At 38.1% G+C, this 20121-nt stretch overlaps 1 protein-coding gene across 1 annotated transcript in view; it reads right to left on the reverse strand.

Annotated features, from left to right (window-relative positions):
* Window positions 1-2323: 2323 nt before the first annotated feature.
* The window catches only part of SMS (spermine synthase), a 47623-nt gene continuing 29825 nt past the window's right edge, over window positions 2324-20121 (reverse strand). The window contains exons 8-11 of the mRNA XM_048955309.1: window positions 19929-20043; window positions 18704-18783; window positions 7261-7376; window positions 2324-5163 (exon numbers count right to left, since the gene is read on the reverse strand). Coding sequence (XP_048811266.1) covers window positions 5121-5163; window positions 7261-7376; window positions 18704-18783; window positions 19929-20043 — 354 coding nt within the window. The 3' untranslated portion in view covers window positions 2324-5120. The remainder of the gene's footprint in view (window positions 5164-7260; window positions 7377-18703; window positions 18784-19928; window positions 20044-20121) is intronic.

The raw sequence follows: 20121 nt of genomic DNA on the forward strand, positions 1-20121 counted from the left end.
TTAGATAACATTAGCAGCTACCAAAACCAGCAAAGGCTTCACATGGCTTTGCTTTGCTAGTCTCAGCTCTAAGACTCTTGCTTTATGATGCCACTGATGCTCATCTTTGTATATACAAATGTTATTCAGATATTAAAATGCTTCCATTATACATCAATATACTGTTTGTATCTTTTGGCTAAAGTGAATCATACTAGCAGTGCTCCACAGGCAATATGGCACTACGTGTTGTGCAGTGCTCACTGACGTCATGAAACTTCAAAATCTTTCAAATTACATGCAATGAATTTGTCACTCTACTTTGAAGTCAAAAGAAAAACCCTGTAGAAATCTTAGCAGCACTTCTGGTTTTGGTTATTGTTTTGTTTTCATACCCCTACTATTTCAGATTCATTTTCCCAATTCCTTGAGCTGAAGACAGCAGAGATGCCACTGCAGAGCTCCTGCCTTCGATCATTCCATGCTCACACATGCTACACATCCTATTAATTTTCTATTTATTTGCTTGGGTAATTTGTCTGCATTGAATACTACCTTATTCTGAGCAGTTTCTTTTTAATCACTATTTCATTTCCAGTACTATCGTTCTCTTTCTCGCAGAGTACTTAGAAGTCATTTTGTCATTTTTCCTTAAAAAAGAATAGAGTACAAGCCCCACACTCTGCATCTCACATCTCTCTCCCTTCCTCCAGTACCTACAGAGCATAGACGAGGCAGTGCAACCAGCACACACGTGCTCTCCCTTTCCATGATATTTGTTGTGCTGTCCTGCTGCTAGTTCATTCTCTTGGCTCATTACCCCCCAGACATTTCCCATCTTAATTATTGTTGCTCCTGCGTCCTTTCTTCACTTGCCATAACCCTTTTTGCAACACAGCACAGATGTACTTCTCATCATGCTTCCAATCACAAAGCACATTTCACTCTTTTCCTTCCTTCCTACTTCCAATTTCTACCATTGCAGCTCACATCGACTCAAATGTATCAACACCATATGAATTTCTTCACTTGGTTCCTAAAGCAAGGATTAACTGCTCACATTCCCAAAAGGCAGCCCTATGCTGTTCTGTGCTATTAATCACCCCTGCACTCTGCTCCTTTACTGCTACTTCTCTCCCTTGCTCCTTCAGCATTTCAAACACTCCTTTTCTCTCTGTGGGCTTTATCTACTTCCTCCTATTGCCCTCAGGCAACATTATCAGAGATCTATTTCTAATTTAGACTAAGAAACAGAGCACTCTCCTCCCCCCCCCTCACTTGTCCCAGAGCCTTACTCCTTCCAGCAAGTTGTCAACACCTCAAACCCCAAATGGTAAAAATAAAAATGCAAGAGACATCTAACCATCTTCCCTGTTGTGCATGTGGGCACCTAAAATGACTGCATTTCCTTCCCTCAATGTCTGTACACAACACTTTTTCTTAAGTTACAACCTTCCTCTTTCTTTTCCCTAACTATCAAGTCATTTGCTTCTTTCGTACTTGAGACAAATGCACATGCCTCTCCCAGTTAGCTGGAATTTATGTAAATCTCTTCCTCTGAAATCACATTCTTCTTTCATTGTATGACATTAATAATCTTTCTGAATCACAGCCCAAACTAACAACTTCAATTTGCCCATCCTGTTCAAGCTCTTCTTTCCCTTCCTAAACTTGCTCCAAATCTTGCATCTTTCCTAATGTCTCATTTCTGTACTTTCTCTGCTATGCAATGAGTCACAATACCACCCAAAGCCAACTTGCCACTTCAGCAGAAAAGCTAAGAAACAGATTACAGATCTCCAAAAAATTAACATCTACAGAGCTCCCCAGCAAATTCATTTTTTTTCCTACAGAAAAATCACTGAACCTTGAAGTGATCCCCCGCACTGCAAACATCACTGCGCTGTTCCACACCACACCGCACTTTACCCAAGCATGTATTACGTGGAAAATAATTGAACTGAATCACCTCTGAGGGACAGACAGTTTTAAGATGCTAGGAATAAATTCTTTCCCCAGAGGTGGTGAGGCACTGGCACAGCTGCCCAGAGAAGCTGTGGTGCCCCATCCCTGGAGGCACTCAAGGCAAAGTTGGATGGGGCCCTGGGCAGCTGAACTGGTGGGGGGGCAGCCCTGCCCATGGCAGGGGTTAGAGCTTAATAATCCTTAAGGGCCCTTCCAACCCAAACCATTCTATCATTATTAAAAAAAGATAGCAAAATGACCACACTGTCCCTTTATATTTGTTAGGTGACAAATGAAAAAGGTACAATGGTAAGCACCATACCCATTAATTCTGCCACTTTAGCCCTGAATCCACAATGCATTTAAAAATACACACACAAGCAGTAATAGCGTACCTTTATTTCAACACGTGCACTGCACTGATGCAGTAGATACAAAGCCAGAAGCCTGTTCTTTGCACAAATTATCATCAAGTTTTTAAGTATCTAAGTCACATTTCTAGGTGGAAGCAGCATTTTGTGCAAAGAATAATTCAGAAAGCCCTAATATTAACTGTATGTTGGGAAGTGTTTGCATACATAATGCAGCAATGATAGCTATTCCTAACTGGCCTTAAACATGGAAAACCAAACAGCTGTTGCAGTTTGCTTTTGAAAATTCTAACAAAAAGCAGTTTATTTTCCTTCTCTTAAAGAACAATACAAACAAACAAAAAAAAACCAACCCTATACTACAGCAACAAATAAATAAAAACTGACAGTGTATATATACTTGCTCAGAATCAATTCAGCAACTTAAAAATAAAAGGTAATATTCAGTGTTCGCCGAATTGCTTCACACTACATCTATCACTTTAAAAATCCTACATTAGAAAGTTAAAAAAAAAAAAAATCCCCCAAATTTCTTTGCTGTTATCAGTTGAAAGCACTGCTGACTCTTACCTATGAACACCTAATTCAAGTCCCCCAGTCATGACAAGGGATTACAGAACACCCCTGCACACACAGCAGTTCTGTGTTCAGGAAACATCTCTGCTAGCCTTGATACAGCAAGCATACTAAGTCATCTTCCAGTTCGCAAGTGTCTTTGCTAAAAAAACAAAAAACAAAAACAAAAACAACAACCCAGCCCTACTTGTTGTGACTGACTTCTAGATCTACCAAGCTCACTCTGGAAAACATGCTATAAGCCCTGTCCTAGTGTGCTTAATACCACCTACATCACTAAGGATCACTGGGAATATTCATGTGTGCCATGTTAAGGGTACATGTGACTGCTTATAAGACATCTGCATTTGTTTGTATCTGCACAATAAACTGACTGTGGTCCTGTATCATAAATGAAGAGTTACTACTAGGTCATAGGCACTAACAGGGGATGGCTAAAATAGAGCTAAAACATTCAGCACTTTTCTCTCCTCCTGCTCCAAAGGAGGATCTGCTCTCTTTGGGGGTCCTTTGGGATACACAGGTTGTAGGCCAGCTGTGACCCACATTTATCTAAGAATCAGCATCAGCTAGAATTGCTTGAAACAATAAGACTAGTAGAGCACTTCTCCTTGGCTCTCCAAACTGAAAGCAGTGTAACAGTACAACTGTACATATGAAATAAAGGGCAAATTTTTACCAGCTTTTCCAGTATTCCTCTGAAATTCCACATGGATCACCCCAATTTCATCAATTCAGTTTATGCATATGGAATGCAGCAAAACTCTTCCTTATTTATGGTTTATAAGTACAGATCCTAAGAGTGTATTTTTTTTTTTTTTTTCCATGAACAGTATCATTTTGGTTGGGGGGGGGGGGGAGGGGAAATCAACTCCCTCCAACAAAAATAAGAAAATATGAATACTAGGTGTTGAAGGAAAACATAATTATGTGTTTTGAGATAGTATATTTTATATTCTGTCTTGGCAATGTACAGAAATGTACAAAATGTTTACGTCCTTCCTATCTCCTCTGATGTGGAATCTTTTAAACATTGAAAGCAAACTTTTAGTACATAAGAACATTCTTATAAAAATATAACTTTTATGACAATATGATAAACAATTTAAGAAAAATGTTTTCTCTTTCAGAACAAAACTACAATGCAACCTAACTTCCAGATTTTTAAATTGCAAGTGAATAATTCAGCAAGAGCCCCACACAGTGTGGTCAGGCTAGAGAAATACAAGCTGGACTTACCCTACTGAAGCATATCTATTTGCTCCAAAACTTGTAAGAAATACTGGTGCACATGAATCTAGATCACATCCCCATTTCTTTTTTGTTAAGTGAGCTTTCATTCTTCAAGAAGCTGGTGTTTCCCATAAGGCTGAGGAATGTATGATCACAAGAACCTTAATACACTTAATTTCTTGCACTGTAGTGAGATATCAGCCTTAATTTTCATGCTGACAGTGTACCTCTATAAACTACTTCCACATCCATATCAAAATCTAAATAATCAGTAGGGCAGCAGCTAAAGATGAGGTGAAAGGTCAAGGACTCTTCTCCTGCAGAAGAGATGACAGCAATATGATGAATGAATGAAACTACAGGAAATAAAGTTTAAAATCAGCTTTCTAGCTTTATTCCCTTTCCATTGAAGAAAGTGGGGGTATTCTTTCAGGAGGTCCCATTCCACTCTCCCACCCCTTTTTCTTTTTTTTGTTATGCCTGTCTTCTCTAAGCAGAAACACTGCAGTATTGAATTTGAACTACCAAAAAAAAAAAAAAAAAAGCCCTCCGTCATCAAAAGCACTACAGATTAAAAAAATAATCTGGTCAAAAACAAACAACAAAAAAAAAGCAAGCTCCATGGACCACCCTCAGGGATGAAATGCTCAAGATGTCTTTTTTAATCAATAAGTTTGTGAAGATCTACAAAAACTAAAGAGGATCACATTCTAAAGGTTCAGTGCATTCAGCAGCTACACAGTTTTGCTGCTTACTCATCTTTAAGTTGACTTTCAAAAATAACACCCTAGCTCATCAAAATATACATTTTTCATTTGCTTTTAAATTAAAATAACAATTAAAAAAAAAAACATTTAAAAGAATTCACAATCAATTGCATGACTAAGTTTCAGGATCATCTACAGCATATAATTTAAAGGTTCCAGATGCCAATATGCACCATGTCGCAGGCCTATATGCTTCATGTAGCATGTACATTTAGAATAATCTTGATGTTCAGACTTCAGTTTGTTTCTTCCAAATAGTGTAGAACACCCACCTGGAGAAAATAAGCAGTCAAGGAAAAAAAAAAACCACAACAAAATGATGTAGTATAAAGTTAAAATGAAAGTAGTTCTTTTCACTTATCTTTCAATTATGAAAACTCACAGTTCACAGAAAGGAGGTAGATAACTCTGAAAGTGAAATCTCTCTGGATTCTCTTTTTTTTTTTTTTTTTTTTTTTTGCTCAGCAGTTGATACCCCAGTCCCCCTGAAAGTAAAATCCTCTGCAAACCATTTTCTAATCCTTGCTGCAGATTTTCAGGCTGTGCACTATGCACTGCAACTGCTGAACAAACTACAGAAGTACATCAGGAAGTGCAACTAAAACTTCAGATCTCTGATCACCAAATTGGGATTCCTATCACTCACCTTGATAGCTAAGTCAGAAGCTCCAATAAGAAGATAACATCCAGCTAACTAATTTGTGAATTCCTATCGCAGACATGACCAGACACAATTAATAACAAAATGCTCAGGAGCTGAACACTAAGTGCCCAAATATCTTACTGGGCAAACATTTAACTGCCTACTGCATCTTGAATGCCCCAACTAGGGCTCTGCTGAATGCTTATTTGAATAGATACATCTAGATTTTGCCTAGGCTTTTCTCCATAAGCTTCTGTGATGTTGGCCTCATACTTTTCAAAAAGCAGAACTTTCTATCACCTAGACTGAGCTAGGAGAAACTACAAAGCAACTACGATCTGTGTCAGTAATCTCTGCTGCTCCTCTGGTGGGAGGACCCAGCTTCAACACAGACATTCAGTAGGTATACTCAAGCCATGATTCTCTGAAGATGCTTCTGTCAACAAGGAAAACTGATCCTCAGGAACCTTCTTGCTATGCTAAGAACATGAGAAATCAGAGTTACGTAATTCCACCAGCTTCCAAATGAGCAGATGAAAGCATGAGACATGGACATCACCCTTTTTTAAAACTACAGCAACAGCAGCCAAGTCACAGATTTCTGGCATTTAAAACATAACCAAAGTAAACTCATATGAAGACACATGCTCTCCTGTTCAAACAGTGAGGTCACACACTCTCCAGATGGGAGCCTGCATGTTCATTACAGGGTCATGGTAGAGACCTCATGGACACATACGCTTTCCTTAAAATAAAACCTGTTTTTATGTCAATAGCTACTTCATTTTCAGATGAGCCGCACAGCAACGCTGGTAAGTACCAGAATTTCAAGCAGCAATTACACACAACTATTCTGGAAGTAGACAAAGAAAATGTAACAGTAAAATGTGATAAACTTGCTCAGCATTTTGGCTGCATTCAGGTACTCATACAGCTAATTTTCTGTCAGATTACAAAAATAAGCATTTGTATTAAGTCAAAAGATTCATTCAATTGCTCAACAGGTTTCATGAATCTAAATGAACATCACATGGTCATTTTCTGAAGAAAGATACAAAATCTGTATTTTTTAATTACTGTCACAAGTGTAATGTAAATTTCTACATCTCAGTCATCTGTGAAAATGCATGTAAATATAATCTTCTATCTGGACAAATGCCACCTTCTGCATGGAAATTTAAGTTTCAAGAAAGGTGATAAAAGTACAGACAAAAGGATACCAAAGGTCCAAAATCAAATCAAAAGTCAGAATTGAAAATAGTTATAACACATATCTTACTTTGGGCTAATCTGAAGTCATCAAGATAACTATTTTAGTATTCTTGTACCTATACTGCTATAAAATCAGGTTCTTAATTTAGTCAGAAAAAGTAAAAAAAACACCTTAAAGAAAAAAAGAAGCACCTTTCATACTTACATACTTTAGGTGTGACATTCTACACTGTATAAATAATACATCTGACAATACTTGAAAACATGAAGAAAAACATAGCCTGATATTGAAAGATGCTGATCATTTCACTACCTGTGAATTTATAGCACATTAGAAAATAATTCCTACAATTATATTCAAAATAAAATCACAGTTTTTTTTCATAGTGAATGAATTATATTCATATTTTTGAAGGTAGAAATGCCTTTTTGCATTCAAGTTCATTACCTCCAAGCCATCTAGGCTTGCTTGATTAATACACATTCTCTACACTTCCTCAGTCTAAAAGGATACAATTCCATGTAGGAGGGAACGCACACAACTTCTTTTGAAAACTCCACAGGACAGTAAAGCCTACTAAGTTGTTCTTCATACAGAGTCAAGGCATCGGTCAGATTGATACAGTTTCCCTGAAGAAGAAAAGAAAAAAGTCCTGGTTATAATCAAGCAAAGAAGCAAAACCGCAGACGAGTATATATACACACTAATGAAAGTCTTCCATATACTTTAAAACCAGACAGAAGCAATTCTTAACATTTAATATTTACAAGGCAAATATTGAACAGCTTGCCTTCATCCTGCCTACAGCAAAAACAATTTGTGTATTTTCAAGAAAGAATAAGTACGGGGCAATTATCTATCTTCTCATTAACAGAAGTAACTATTACAGTACTGCTTCCAGTTAGAACAGATCACCGTGTGTTATTTATCTGTAACATTTACTCAATAACCATTTGCTTTATGATTGCTTGAACGTATCAGTAAACAGCATTACAATATCCAGATTTTCTCTATTATTTAACATTGCCTAGGTCTTCAAACATTAAAATGCAGTATTAAAAAACCCCATAATCTGTTCATTTTAAATCAATTCTTCCATAAAACAACACGATAAAACAAATCACACAAGTGCCATAGCTGTAGGCCACAGTCTTAAAGTGTTGTGCATTCTTCTGAAAAAGTAGTGATTCCTCTGATCATTTTTTTTCTTGGTTCTATGTATTACCTAAGAATAATAATATATAATAACATATATAATTACACATGTATATGATGTCTTTGTCTTCTCAATTCAGTGAAGTGCTAGCTTTTTTCTTAACAAAACCACCACCTATGAAAAGTTAACATATTAACTGACAAAGTGAGCTGGGCATCAATAACAAAAAGACCAAAGTCTACACTGACCACTTAGCCTAAGACAGTGTTCTACATGTACCAATAAAAAGTCTAGCAAGAAAATGTTTAACTCTGTCTTCCTCGTACTCGCACACATTGCTTTCTATTTTTATTTTAAAAAGAAGTAACAACAAAAACACACACAAAAATCCACGTAATAGTTGGCATACTGTACTAAAACGACATTTTGCATTTGTCATTTGGCTACGAACTCTCCCCTGATGAGGCACTTACTACAAGTTTCAAACTGAAACAAAGCACATATCTAAATCATTTGACTGGTTAAATGAATCTCCAGGAGGATCTAAATCATTCAGCAAGAAAGTCAACAATAAGATTTCACTGTAGGATTTTCTCTTCAGTTACAACACTTCAGCTGTGAACTTCTGCTATCCTCCTTCCTCCTCCTACCTTCATTCTTTTCTACACTTTCTAATTTTCCTTGTTCTAGGACTGAAGTTTGGCTCATACAGGAAGTATTTCTTCCTCCTCTTTAGAGGATCAAAGTACATTTTCCACCTGGCTCTGCACATCTATTCTTCTGGGCTTTTACCTCCTTTGCTGAATCTGCTACTTCAGTCATGCAGGCCCACCGAAAAGTAACAGAACTACCACCTGCCCCCAAAAACAGTGCAGTTACTTGCCTCTTTTTCTTCTATGCAAATGAGTGGACATGATACTTTAACCAGTGACTTTAGAGGTACATAGCAAACACAAGTTATTTGAACAATAATTTCAAAAGAAATTAAATATAGTCAGCACAGTCTACAGATGACTCAGTGTCTCAGGTATGAGGTGCTGAATACAAACCTGTCCAATGTGAACCTACTACTGCTGCAGCACAGAGATGAAAATCTCCAATTCTGGTCAAGGGGAAGAAAATGTCAGTGGTACTTAGCCTGCTGACAGTCAGCTTATTCGTGGTCTTCCCCCTCCAACCTCCTCATAAGGAATGTGCAGCTTAACAGCAGGCTCCTAATATGTAGTCTAACTATGCAGCATGCTGCAGACATACAGCCGCACAAACCATGAAATCTAGCCATGTGAACACTTATATCGGTCAGAATGAGACATCTTCAGGAGACATGTATCTCCACCCTTCCCAAATGGTTGGGTTTACCAGCTTACGGTATGAATGCCTGTTACCTAGTTACAAAGTCTTTCTTCTTCAGATTTCTGATCAGTCAAAACAGAAGCACTAAGTAGGATTTCTTCAGGAGTATTTTCAGTGTAAAAAAAACCTCAGCTTTGCATACATTTTATCACTTCTAATGGAAGAAGTAGTCCTCTTACTACAGAAGACACAAAAAGACCAAAAAAAAAAAAAACTTGCATGTCATGTTAGCACATACAGTTCCTAGTAACCTAGCATACGAGCCACAGTACCACAAAATGATGACAGGAGACCCATGGCACAGAAGACTACTGTTTATCTCAGGTGAGAATACTAATTTCAATGACAGAAATACGTAGATTGCTCTGAAAATAACGCCTCCTCTAAATATTTCCATGGAAACTATGTCAGATACAAGGAGCACAAGAAAGCTACTTGATAGAGCAAATTCTCAGTCACAAAACATTTTTTTCCAAACAATCACCACCATTAGCTATGCATTTTCACCAGCAATGAACAACAGCCTGCATGCTCATAACAATCTGTACCAGTCAAGTTGATCCAGTCACCACTGCTGAAACGTACCACTTGCTGCCTCACTGTGCTTACACTGGTTGGATGTATCAGAAAATAATATTACAACACGTAGACAAATGCTCAGCAAGCATCAATGAATGTCAGTGGGTGCCATTTTTTCTGTATGAAGGAATTCAATTCCATACAGTGCTTCATCTGCACTTCCATGTGAAACGCCATTTTGTCAGACTGCCTCTTCACTGCCACTTGTTACATGGAAACAAAATTTGATGGAATATTGGTGTGAAGGTTCATCCTCTTCTGCCATACCACCACCATCTGCCTCTGTCATTCTGAGCCAACATAATAAAACAGGAGGCATTTTTCCAGAGAAACCCTTGTACATGCATTAGAAAGAAAATGATCTTACAAAAAAAAGAAAATTACTAATACCAACAGCTGCTTATTTCCAGAATGACCCTTCTTCTTCATGACTGGACAGGCCAAAAGGCTTCCAGCAAAAGCACTCTGTACAAGAGTTCTGCTTTTGATTTCTTTTTCTTGTGAAGTTCAGAGCATGTACAGAACAAGAAGGCCCAAGGCAACAGATTCTGCCCATAGCATAGCACAACTGCTCTGAACAACTTCTGGTAATGTTTGCACATTTTTTTCCATTATAGAACAAGATATCTTGCCCCCTCCTGCCCTCAGATAACACAAGTAACTTGTATCTGACTGAGAGAATGCAGATAGTTCAACTAAGAAGGAACTAGATTTAATTAAATACTACAGGTCTCTCTTAGGCATATCAAATTCAATACTTCTAATTCAAAATGAAGGACAAGTTCCATTAGAACTCCAGGAACAAAGGGCTCATTCTGAATACCCGCTTTACCTGTACTTCTCATTTGTAAGTCCCTCTGCTAAAATGTTGCAAAACGTAACTCCAAGAGATCAGTTTTTATTCAACAAATTTGCACTTCACTGTTTAACTTGTTTCACAGAGTTCCCAGATGCTTAAAAATGGCCTTAAAATAATTAAGTGCACACAAAAGCAACTGAAAGTTAATTCTCACACAGTGAGGAACTCATATGAGTTCAATGAATAGATGCACAGATGCTCTTACAAATAGGGCAGAGGCTGAAACAACCTGAGCTCTTATGAAAACCAATATGCCTACAGCGCATCTCCCATCAACATCATTTTTTACATATAACATCAGGCAATAAACAGAAATAAAGCTTTAATGCAAAGTTAAGATATGAGTACTAACTCAGCACAACTGCACAAAGCACAACAGACTACTGTAGCACTTGTTTAGTAACCTATTATTATCTAGGGCACTGCAGCAGTTACTTGGTTCAGCCGTCCTTTACCAAGCATATAATTTTGTTTCAACATCAGACTGAATGCAAAAGAAAGAAGCCACATACCTAAAAAACAACCTGTGTGTGTAATTTGAGTCATAAATAGAAAATACTGCTAGGTAATTTACAAAGTATGCCAGTACTATGGAGGAAGTTTAATAGGATACACAATGAGATCTAAAGTTCTTATAGACAGTTTCCCAGCCTGCTGTTTCAGTATTTATACTTCCTCCCTTTTTCATCAACTGAAATCATTGCAAACAGCATGACAAACAAATTACTGGAACAATGAAATGTGGCAATACACAATTTTACTTTTCAAATCCATGGCTTTGCAGTCTACACACTGAGATCTTACTTAATGGCTATATACTTCAACCTCACCTTCAGGACACACGCAGCAGGTTTTATAGCACCATAGAATTACGATTTTTTTGGTAATTATTCTGCTTCACTCAGGAAACAGTTGAAAATTAAGCCGACAAAACTTGTATGGACTCATATCAGTAATAAGAAAAGGTATTAAAAAAAAAAAATCACTATTATTCTCACCTTTCTTTAACATATGAATAGCTGTATTGACTAAGACTACTGTGCTAATAATAATCTCAACTGCACTTAGATGGTCTGGCATCATTAAAATATGATGAAGGGAACTATGCCCAGAATACAATACAGGGATCAACTAGATAACCTGTAGTCTTCCACATAACGAAAATAGTTAAATGGTAGAGCAACACACTTGATCTTCTAAATAGCCACTAATTACTCAGCTAGTACTGACCAGAGTGTTTAATAAAGTTTAAAATTATGACTTAACATTTTTTATAAAGGAAATAGCAAAAGCAGCCATTTTCCCCTCACGTGGTTAATCATCAGTATCTCACAGTAATCTCACCACATTCCTCTCCCTGAAGCCCTGACTCCATTCCAAACAATTTGACAACCAAGAAAGGGAGGAATGCTAGTTTTTCACCCTTAACAAGCATCCCTTTGACACAGAAGGCAGTTTAAAACTTAGCGATTACCCAATCTCGTTACCTTGCTTATGACTGACAATTCCTGAATGGCTTCACTCTTTTTGCATTCAGAGCCCACTTGGATACATCTTGACAGCCCATGCCCATCTCCAAACACCAATTATTCTTAGCATTCTGAAGACAAATTCTGTAGAAGAATCATACAATATGCTGAGTTTGAAGGGACCCATACGGATCACTGAGTCCAGCTCTTAAAATTGCCCACCTGTTTTGCTGGCTTTTTTTATGCCATTTTTTCCACACATTCCTGTGTTGAGCCTGGAACTGCACTCAATGACCTCATGGGTCCCTTCTGTCTCAGGATGAAAGCCTATGATTCTTGTGCACGATGCAAGTGATATCCCATGAGATGTAACAGGCAAAGGATGTCAGTTTCTAGGCTTTTACAAAGTATTGCACAATGATTTAAATAACAAATACAGTGCTGGGCAGACGATAAAAAAACAATCCCCTAAAATAGAGTAGCAAAAAAATATGAAAACTATTTAAATTAGCACTGGTATTTCCAGTCAACTTTACCTCACCTATAAAGCAGATGAGTTCATCAACTAGTTTGGCTAAATTTAAGTCACTATGCTTCCTTTGACTTCAGAGGGTAAACTAATGGTTTGGAAGGATATGGAATACCTGCCCATTTCCTACATATCATTTTTACACAACTTACTCTAAATGTCATTGCTTCTGGATATCTTGTCTGTCACAATATACTAGAGAAGTTTAATTTCTGCTTTTAACAGTTTTCTGTTTTATTTTGTAATAACAAAAGGAGAACTTGAACGCAGCCTGGGTTTCCTTCCTTCCTCACTTCAGAGTGACTAACAAGCAAGGAGATACACAGAGCATCAAAGTCATCACACAGCATCAACCAAGGTCCGAGTCTTCAATGACATGGACAGCTTTTGAGAAACTAACAGAGGCAAATCCAACTGCAGGCATCTCCAATGTCCAAATGATCAATTAATGTAAAGCTGAACTCTTAGTAACTCAAGGAAATGCCTTCTCCTGAAAAACTTCCAAACAGCCTAGAAATCACAGAGATGCACAGACATTGTTCTAGCCTCCTTCTAGACAAGGAGAACACTGGTCCTTCTTTGGAAGTGATAATTAGAAAGCCCACACAATGGCCAAAAAAAGGATTTCAACTTTGGAGCAACATCGTGATGGTCTGGACACTTAGAGGGTATGGCCACATTGTATGAGTAGGCGGTCAGGATGGGATGGCCTCGTGAATGGCCATGTGTGTGGGAGAAATCTGATCCTCACACTGGTGGTTACTGCTGTTTACTGGAATGAAACCTGTGTGAGTGGTCTGAAAACATCTCCATCTCGCCTGGGTTAGGCTAGGAACTAGTACATTCCTGCAGGGAGGTATTTTTAAAGGTTCCACTTCTTCAACAGGCTGAAAATTACGGCCTGTTCAACCTCAAAGGATTAAATCAGCAGAGCAAAAGCTTAGCGTTGAAAAAGGCATTTCCATGCCCCCTCAATGAGAAGAGAAAGAGAATTGGAAAAAAAATAGGACTCGTGGGCTGAGATTAAAAAAATATATATATATTTACTAAGACAGAAAAGGAAAAACAGAAACAAAACATGCAATGATAAAAATACTGGGTCCAAAACGAATGCCTCCTGTTTTATGTTGGCCCATGATGACAGAAGCAGATGTTGGTGGTATGGCAGTAGAGGTTGAACCTTCCCACCAATATTCCATTACATTTCGTTGCAATGCAACAGAAGACAGCAAATGGACAGTCAGACAAAATGATGTCTGACATGGAAGCATGGATGAAGCAAAGGGGCATCACTAAATCCTCCATGCAGAAAAAATGGCACTTACTGACTTCACAGACATTTGCTTATGGAGACCAAACAGTGGATGCGAGCACAGTGAGGTGATGAGTGGTGTGTTTCAACAGAGGCAACAGCAAAGTGAAAGATAAGCCACATTCTAGACAGCCATGGACAGCTGTCACACCATTAAATGAAAAGCATCTCAATCAGTCCATCTGCATAAATCAGTGGATTCTGATCGGGGAAAGTCAGCTTCAGTGTGTTATAAATGATGTGGCAACATTAGAATATCATAAAGCTTACGCCAGGTGGGTCCAGCAAATGCTCACATGGGAACACAGAACATCATATACAATTTTATCAGGACCTACTCAACTAATACAAGGCTAAAGGTGATAGTCCATTGCAGCACAATAATGCCTGACTCCATACCTGTTTGAAAACCGTGGAGTGCACTGCCAGTCTTGGCTGGACTGTCCCACCACATCCACTGTATAGTCTGGATTTAGCACCTTCTGATTTCCATTTGTCCAGGCCAATAAAAGATGGGACTGCATGGGGAACATCTTCCTAGCAACAGTGCCATTGTAGCAGTTGTGGAACAGTGGGTCACTCCCACTGGTACAGATTTTAACACAGATTTGTACGTGAGTTTGCAGACTCTTGTTAATTGCTAGTGAACTTACACAGCTAATGCTAGTGACTGCTGAAAACTGGTGTTTTGTAGCTGAGAATTTGCTTTATCAAATAGTGTTATCGCACTCTTTGTACTGCTGTTGCTTCCATGTAAATAAGAGCATACTTATGGAGCAACCTACATACACATCTGCAGTGCAATCACTCGTCAACCTCTGACCAACACACAGCAAGGCAATGTCTCACCACCTGCCAACCAATACCCAGCAACCCCTGAGCAGTGGCCTTCCCTCAGACAACTCCCTGTAGCTTCATAGTCCTCCAGTGCCAAATTCAGGCCAGCTGCCCTGGCTCCTCTCTGCCCTCTGCTGCCTCTTCATGAAGGCTGCGGCTCTTCCCCACTGAGTGGCCCAGCCTGGCCCAAGGTACACTCCCATCACTCAGCAACAACCAAACATCCAGACGCTATTAACACGGTCTCAGCTGAAACCAGGACATGGGATTACACTTGTATGCAGACACAAGGATGTGAAACCTGAAGGTAAAGGTCCTTGAAACTCACTTCTCTTCATACACTGGAAACCCAGGTCCTATGAAGGTTGCAAGACTCTCAAGATAAATGATGTGGTTAAAAATATCAAGGACATGAATTGCAAGGTTACTATTTGTGCAAATAAGTTTTTGCTCTTAACAACTATTAAGATTGGTGGATATATAGAGCAATTGCAGAGGCTTTTTTTTTTTTTTCCAACATACTTAAGTACAGACTTACAGCAACAGAGAATGAGATCCATAAATTGTCCTTTCTATCTCACCAGAGCTGAAACAACCAAAAATGTCATTCCTTCATCCTAAAATTGGGCACATCTGTTCTTGCATCCCCTAGGAATACAAATAGTCTGAAAAGCCTTTCACCGACAGGCTCTCTAATGTTAATGAATGTTAATGCACAATGTTAGTTGTCAGTCTCCACCTTGTGGCGAAAAGATCATCTGCATAAGCATTTGGAGATAGCTTCGAGGATCACAGTGGTACCCCAAGGGAACAATCATGGTATGTGTTAGAACAGCACATGAAAGAAAGCTACAATTAAAGATTTTCAGTAACGTGCGCATATTATACTTCTACGTTTCGCTGCCAATAATAAAAAAGCAACATCTCAACTTCCTTAACTCTCCCATTTCTCCCCCGTACAGTTGTTAAGATCAACTTTTGCCAGTTAAAAAAAAAAAAAAAAAAGTGAAATCTCACATAATCCTGAAGCTATTAGAGCATCTCTCAGAATGTTTAGTGTCAGGGTCAGTGTTCCATTGTTAATGCAGTTAGATTTACTCAACTTTTGTTGATGGTGGTATTGCATATAACCTAAAAGTACAGTATCTGCATTAAGACCTGCAAGGTTTATTAAAAACAAAAAAGAAAAAAAATCAAATTGGCCTGCCAAATTTTTTATGGAATCAATTCTGCAGAAGCAGACAAACTCTCAGCCAGCTACAGCAATGGCTCCATCCATTTTGTCATCCACAGATGAAGAGGAGCCATCACATCACTTACACAATGCAATTATGTAAAAAACAGATATTTCTATGCACTGAAACTTTGGGTTTTAAGTTAATCAAAAATATAATATGTAACTAGGTGGATACTAGGACTTTATCCTAGTTAATGCACATGAAATTATCAAACATCTAAAAAATTCTCAAAGTTCAGAGCTACATCACAGTGCTACAAGACACTTAATTCTCAGTTACACTGCAAACAGTATGCAGAACTCTACATGGAAGTATAACTGAATGGGAACAGGAGGTTATGCCTATTTTCTTTTAGTACTGCACTGACTGCCAGTATTAGCTGCATTGTTTCCATGTTTCCAAACTACTAGCAATTGCTTTCATTTCCAGAACATCCCTAGCTTTTTCAAAGACTGTTTTTCATCAGTGTTTTTGGACTCTACAGCACTGCAGTGAGACAAAACCCGACTCTGCTTGCTGATGGTGCTCCTAAGCAATACCTGCAGTAGTTTGCTCCTTCTGATAGCATAATACACTTTTCTGTTAGAAGACAAGTTTCAAATGCCAGTACAACACAATGCCAACACAGAGAAAGCAACTACAGCTACTGGCCTGTAGCCAACAGGGTGACACTTCTGCAGCATCTTCCCTCTGATGCATTCCTTCATCATAGTGAGGCTCAGGCTATAGCAATTCAATGGAAATTCCCCCAGTCAGTTGTCTTGAGATTATTTAATATGTCTGTATTTTAGAGAACTAAAAAAGCACCTCAAGAAAGTTGGTATGAAAGAGGCCAGGGGGAACAACACACAAAGTATTGCTTTTTTTGTTTAAAAAAAAAAAAAAAAAAAAAAAACTTCCTTCAGCAGGTAAAATACAGCCTATTACCTAAGATTTGCATCTTAGAAGTTGACAGCTGGAACAAAAGTAACTTAAATAGACAACATTATTACACAGACTAAAATACTGTCATTTAACAATCAATATACATCAGAGCATTCAAAATCTTGCACATCCTCAGTGTGTGACTAAGATCAGTTACTCAAGTCAGCAGTAGTTCACATCTGAATTTCAGTCCACAGTCTACCTGTCAAGCTGAACCAGGGCTGCACCAGCCCCAACATGCACTGATTGCAGCTTGATGTACAACCACTTCTCCATGCACAGTGGCTGCAGCATGGCCATCAAACCAGCTTTATGCTTGTCTTCTTCCCAGAGTCCTTCCAGAAAATCTGACAGATTGCACAGACATTTACATATCCACTATTAAAGTCCACTAGACTCATTGTGTATGTTAACAGGTAGGAAAATTGCAACATGGATGCTTGCTCTGTCCAAAAGACATAGCCTCCCTTTCAATACCAAAACCTGTAAGGAATATTTCCACTGTTAACAAAATAAAAAGCCAGAAAGATTTAGTGCAGTGTGACTGTGTTAGTAGTATCCTGCATTTCAACCACAGGATAATGTATTTATCTTGTTCATACAACTGCTGCATTTCAAAGAAAAGCAGCATATTAAGATTGTTACAAAAAAAAGTCATTCTGTGAATCTTGCTTTTCTTTAAAAGCTTGTCCAATTTAAGAGCAAATTCATTCCTCTGCGCACCTCAGAAAGCTAGTTCTGATGGGAATAGTGTTCAAATGCATAATTTTAGCAGAGTTACTAAGGAGTTCAGTGAAGTACTTCAAAATGCTGTACTTCGATGCTACACACATTAGAAAACTAGTTGAAGCATGGGCACAGCACAAAATACAACTTCAGAGACACTTCACTCATCTGTCTGCTCGCTCTCATCAGGCTTTTTCTTGTTACAATTGCATAGAGCTTCGTGGTATTCTAAGTTTAGAATAAAGAAGTATCTTCAGATGAAAGCTTTACCACAGTTGCATTATACCTGAAGTAGCCATACTGCAGCAAGCATATCAATTTTTAATTATTTTTAAATGGAATTGGATTAGAAACTTGATACAAGAACAAAGTCTTATATGAACTGTATAAGGCATTTCATAAAATGCCCAGCATTATAACAAATAGATTAAAATGTATAAAATCTATTTTCCACAAAGCAAAACCAGTAATTTCCATTAGGAATTGATAAAAAAAAAAAAGCAAAAAGAATATTTACTTCCAACTGACTACTTTTCTTGTCACATTGTACCTATGTCAAATTCTTACATCTTTATGGATAACACAATTTTTCATGTCTTACACTGTATTACTGAAGGCATTAGCTTAGAAACCATGTCCATCTTTGTAAAGTACACCTGTTCTGCTTTTCCAAGAACTGCTTGCAGCTGAACTATCTTGCAGTATGCCTTCCTGATTATTGAAATTATGTTTTTAAGTTCAAAGGCACAAACAATTTCAGCTGAAAATGGAAAAAGACAAGTCAGTTTGGAAAGCCCAAATTTCATGCAAAAATCCAAACAAAGTACTATAAGGAAAGAAAACAGCCTGCTACTATATTTTGTTAGTTTTGCTGGGGCTTTTTTGTTTGTCTTTGTTTGTGAGAAAGATGTATCTGAAAAAAAGAGATTACAATACTTATAACAGCAGTACTTCTTTACGTCTAGATACCATACCTGTGTGAAATACTTTCCATCTTGCTTCAGGACTTTCATTGAGAGGTCAAGAATCAATCGCAGAAATTCCCACGTAGAATCTACAGAGTATGATCAATAAACAAATACCATTGGCTTTATATAGTCATGACCTACAACACGCCTACCATCTAGAAAGCAGCTATCTTTCAGCTTGAAAGAAAACAACAAAGAAACAAACAAGAAAAATAAATCAAAGTGTCATGGTTTTGTGATTTTTGGTTTTCGGTATTCCACATCATAACATCACGTGGAGCACTGGGAGTTTAACTGTCAATGCTCAAGTCCTGGGTACCTGCCCAGAAGAAGAGAAGAACTACATTCCCCAGGGGACTTTGTGGTCAGGGAGAGGAGATTTAACTCCTGGCAAGGTCACCTGATGGGCTCTTTTTCACCTGCCCTTCGTCGTGGGCGCTGCTCCCATCTCCCTGCTGCTCAACTGGACTGCGCATCTCACCTCAGCGTTGTGGTGAGGCCTGTCCACCCTTCAGACATTCTCTCTCTCTCATTATATTTGATTTATTAGCTTCAATTCTGATTATATTGTATTATAGTGTGTTATCTTGCATTCCGATAATGTATTTAGTAAATTAGTTTGTTTCTTCTCAGATCGTTGCCACTGTTTTCAATTATTTTGGGGTCCCCTGTTTCTTTTTTTCCGGAGGTGCGGATCTGCGGATCCCTCTGCCCCACTCATCACGGAACCGGGCCGAACCAGCCCGTAAACCATTGACATTCTTGGTGGAGGGAACGTTGACACAAAGCCTCTATAAAACCCTCAAACAATAGCAACAAAGAAGTGAATATCTCTAGTTTTCTTTACTGTAATATTCTGTATGTTTTCTTTTGTTTGTTTTTAATAATGTTTTCATTACTTTGGGTAGGGAGAGGATATGTGGCAGCATGGGTGCGAGTGCATACAATACTGGAATGTGAACTCACTGAACACTTTTCTCAAGAGTTACTTGAGCTCACATTATTCTGGAGTATGAGCACAGTTTTCAAAGAAGTTCAATGCACCTACTTTTATCTAATGCTTAAGAGAAATTTGAAAGATATGCTATCATTTTCTGCGCTTCAATAAAGCTGCCATTAAAAGAAAGGTAAGAATCTAAGTGTTTTTTATTCAAATTGCCAATTGTTATGCAGTAGGGACTGAGATTGAGAAGTTACACAGAAGTGGAGGAAAATAAATTAGAAGATTAACCTTCTTCTGGAGATGTGGAGATTGGAACAGCTGTCAGATCATTAATTACATAATCAAACATCCTTCCTTCTTTGGCATACCTCTTCAGTACAGGAATACAGTCTTCAATTAGAACCTAAAAGAATGAAATACTGTAATTAATCTTCAAAATACCCTAGAACTGACCTGGAAAAAGGAACAAACATGGATTCAC

The sequence above is a fragment of the Lagopus muta genome, chromosome 1 (assembly GCF_023343835.1).
Source record: "Lagopus muta isolate bLagMut1 chromosome 1, bLagMut1 primary, whole genome shotgun sequence".
NCBI classification, from domain to species: Eukaryota; Metazoa; Chordata; class Aves; order Galliformes; family Phasianidae; genus Lagopus; species Lagopus muta.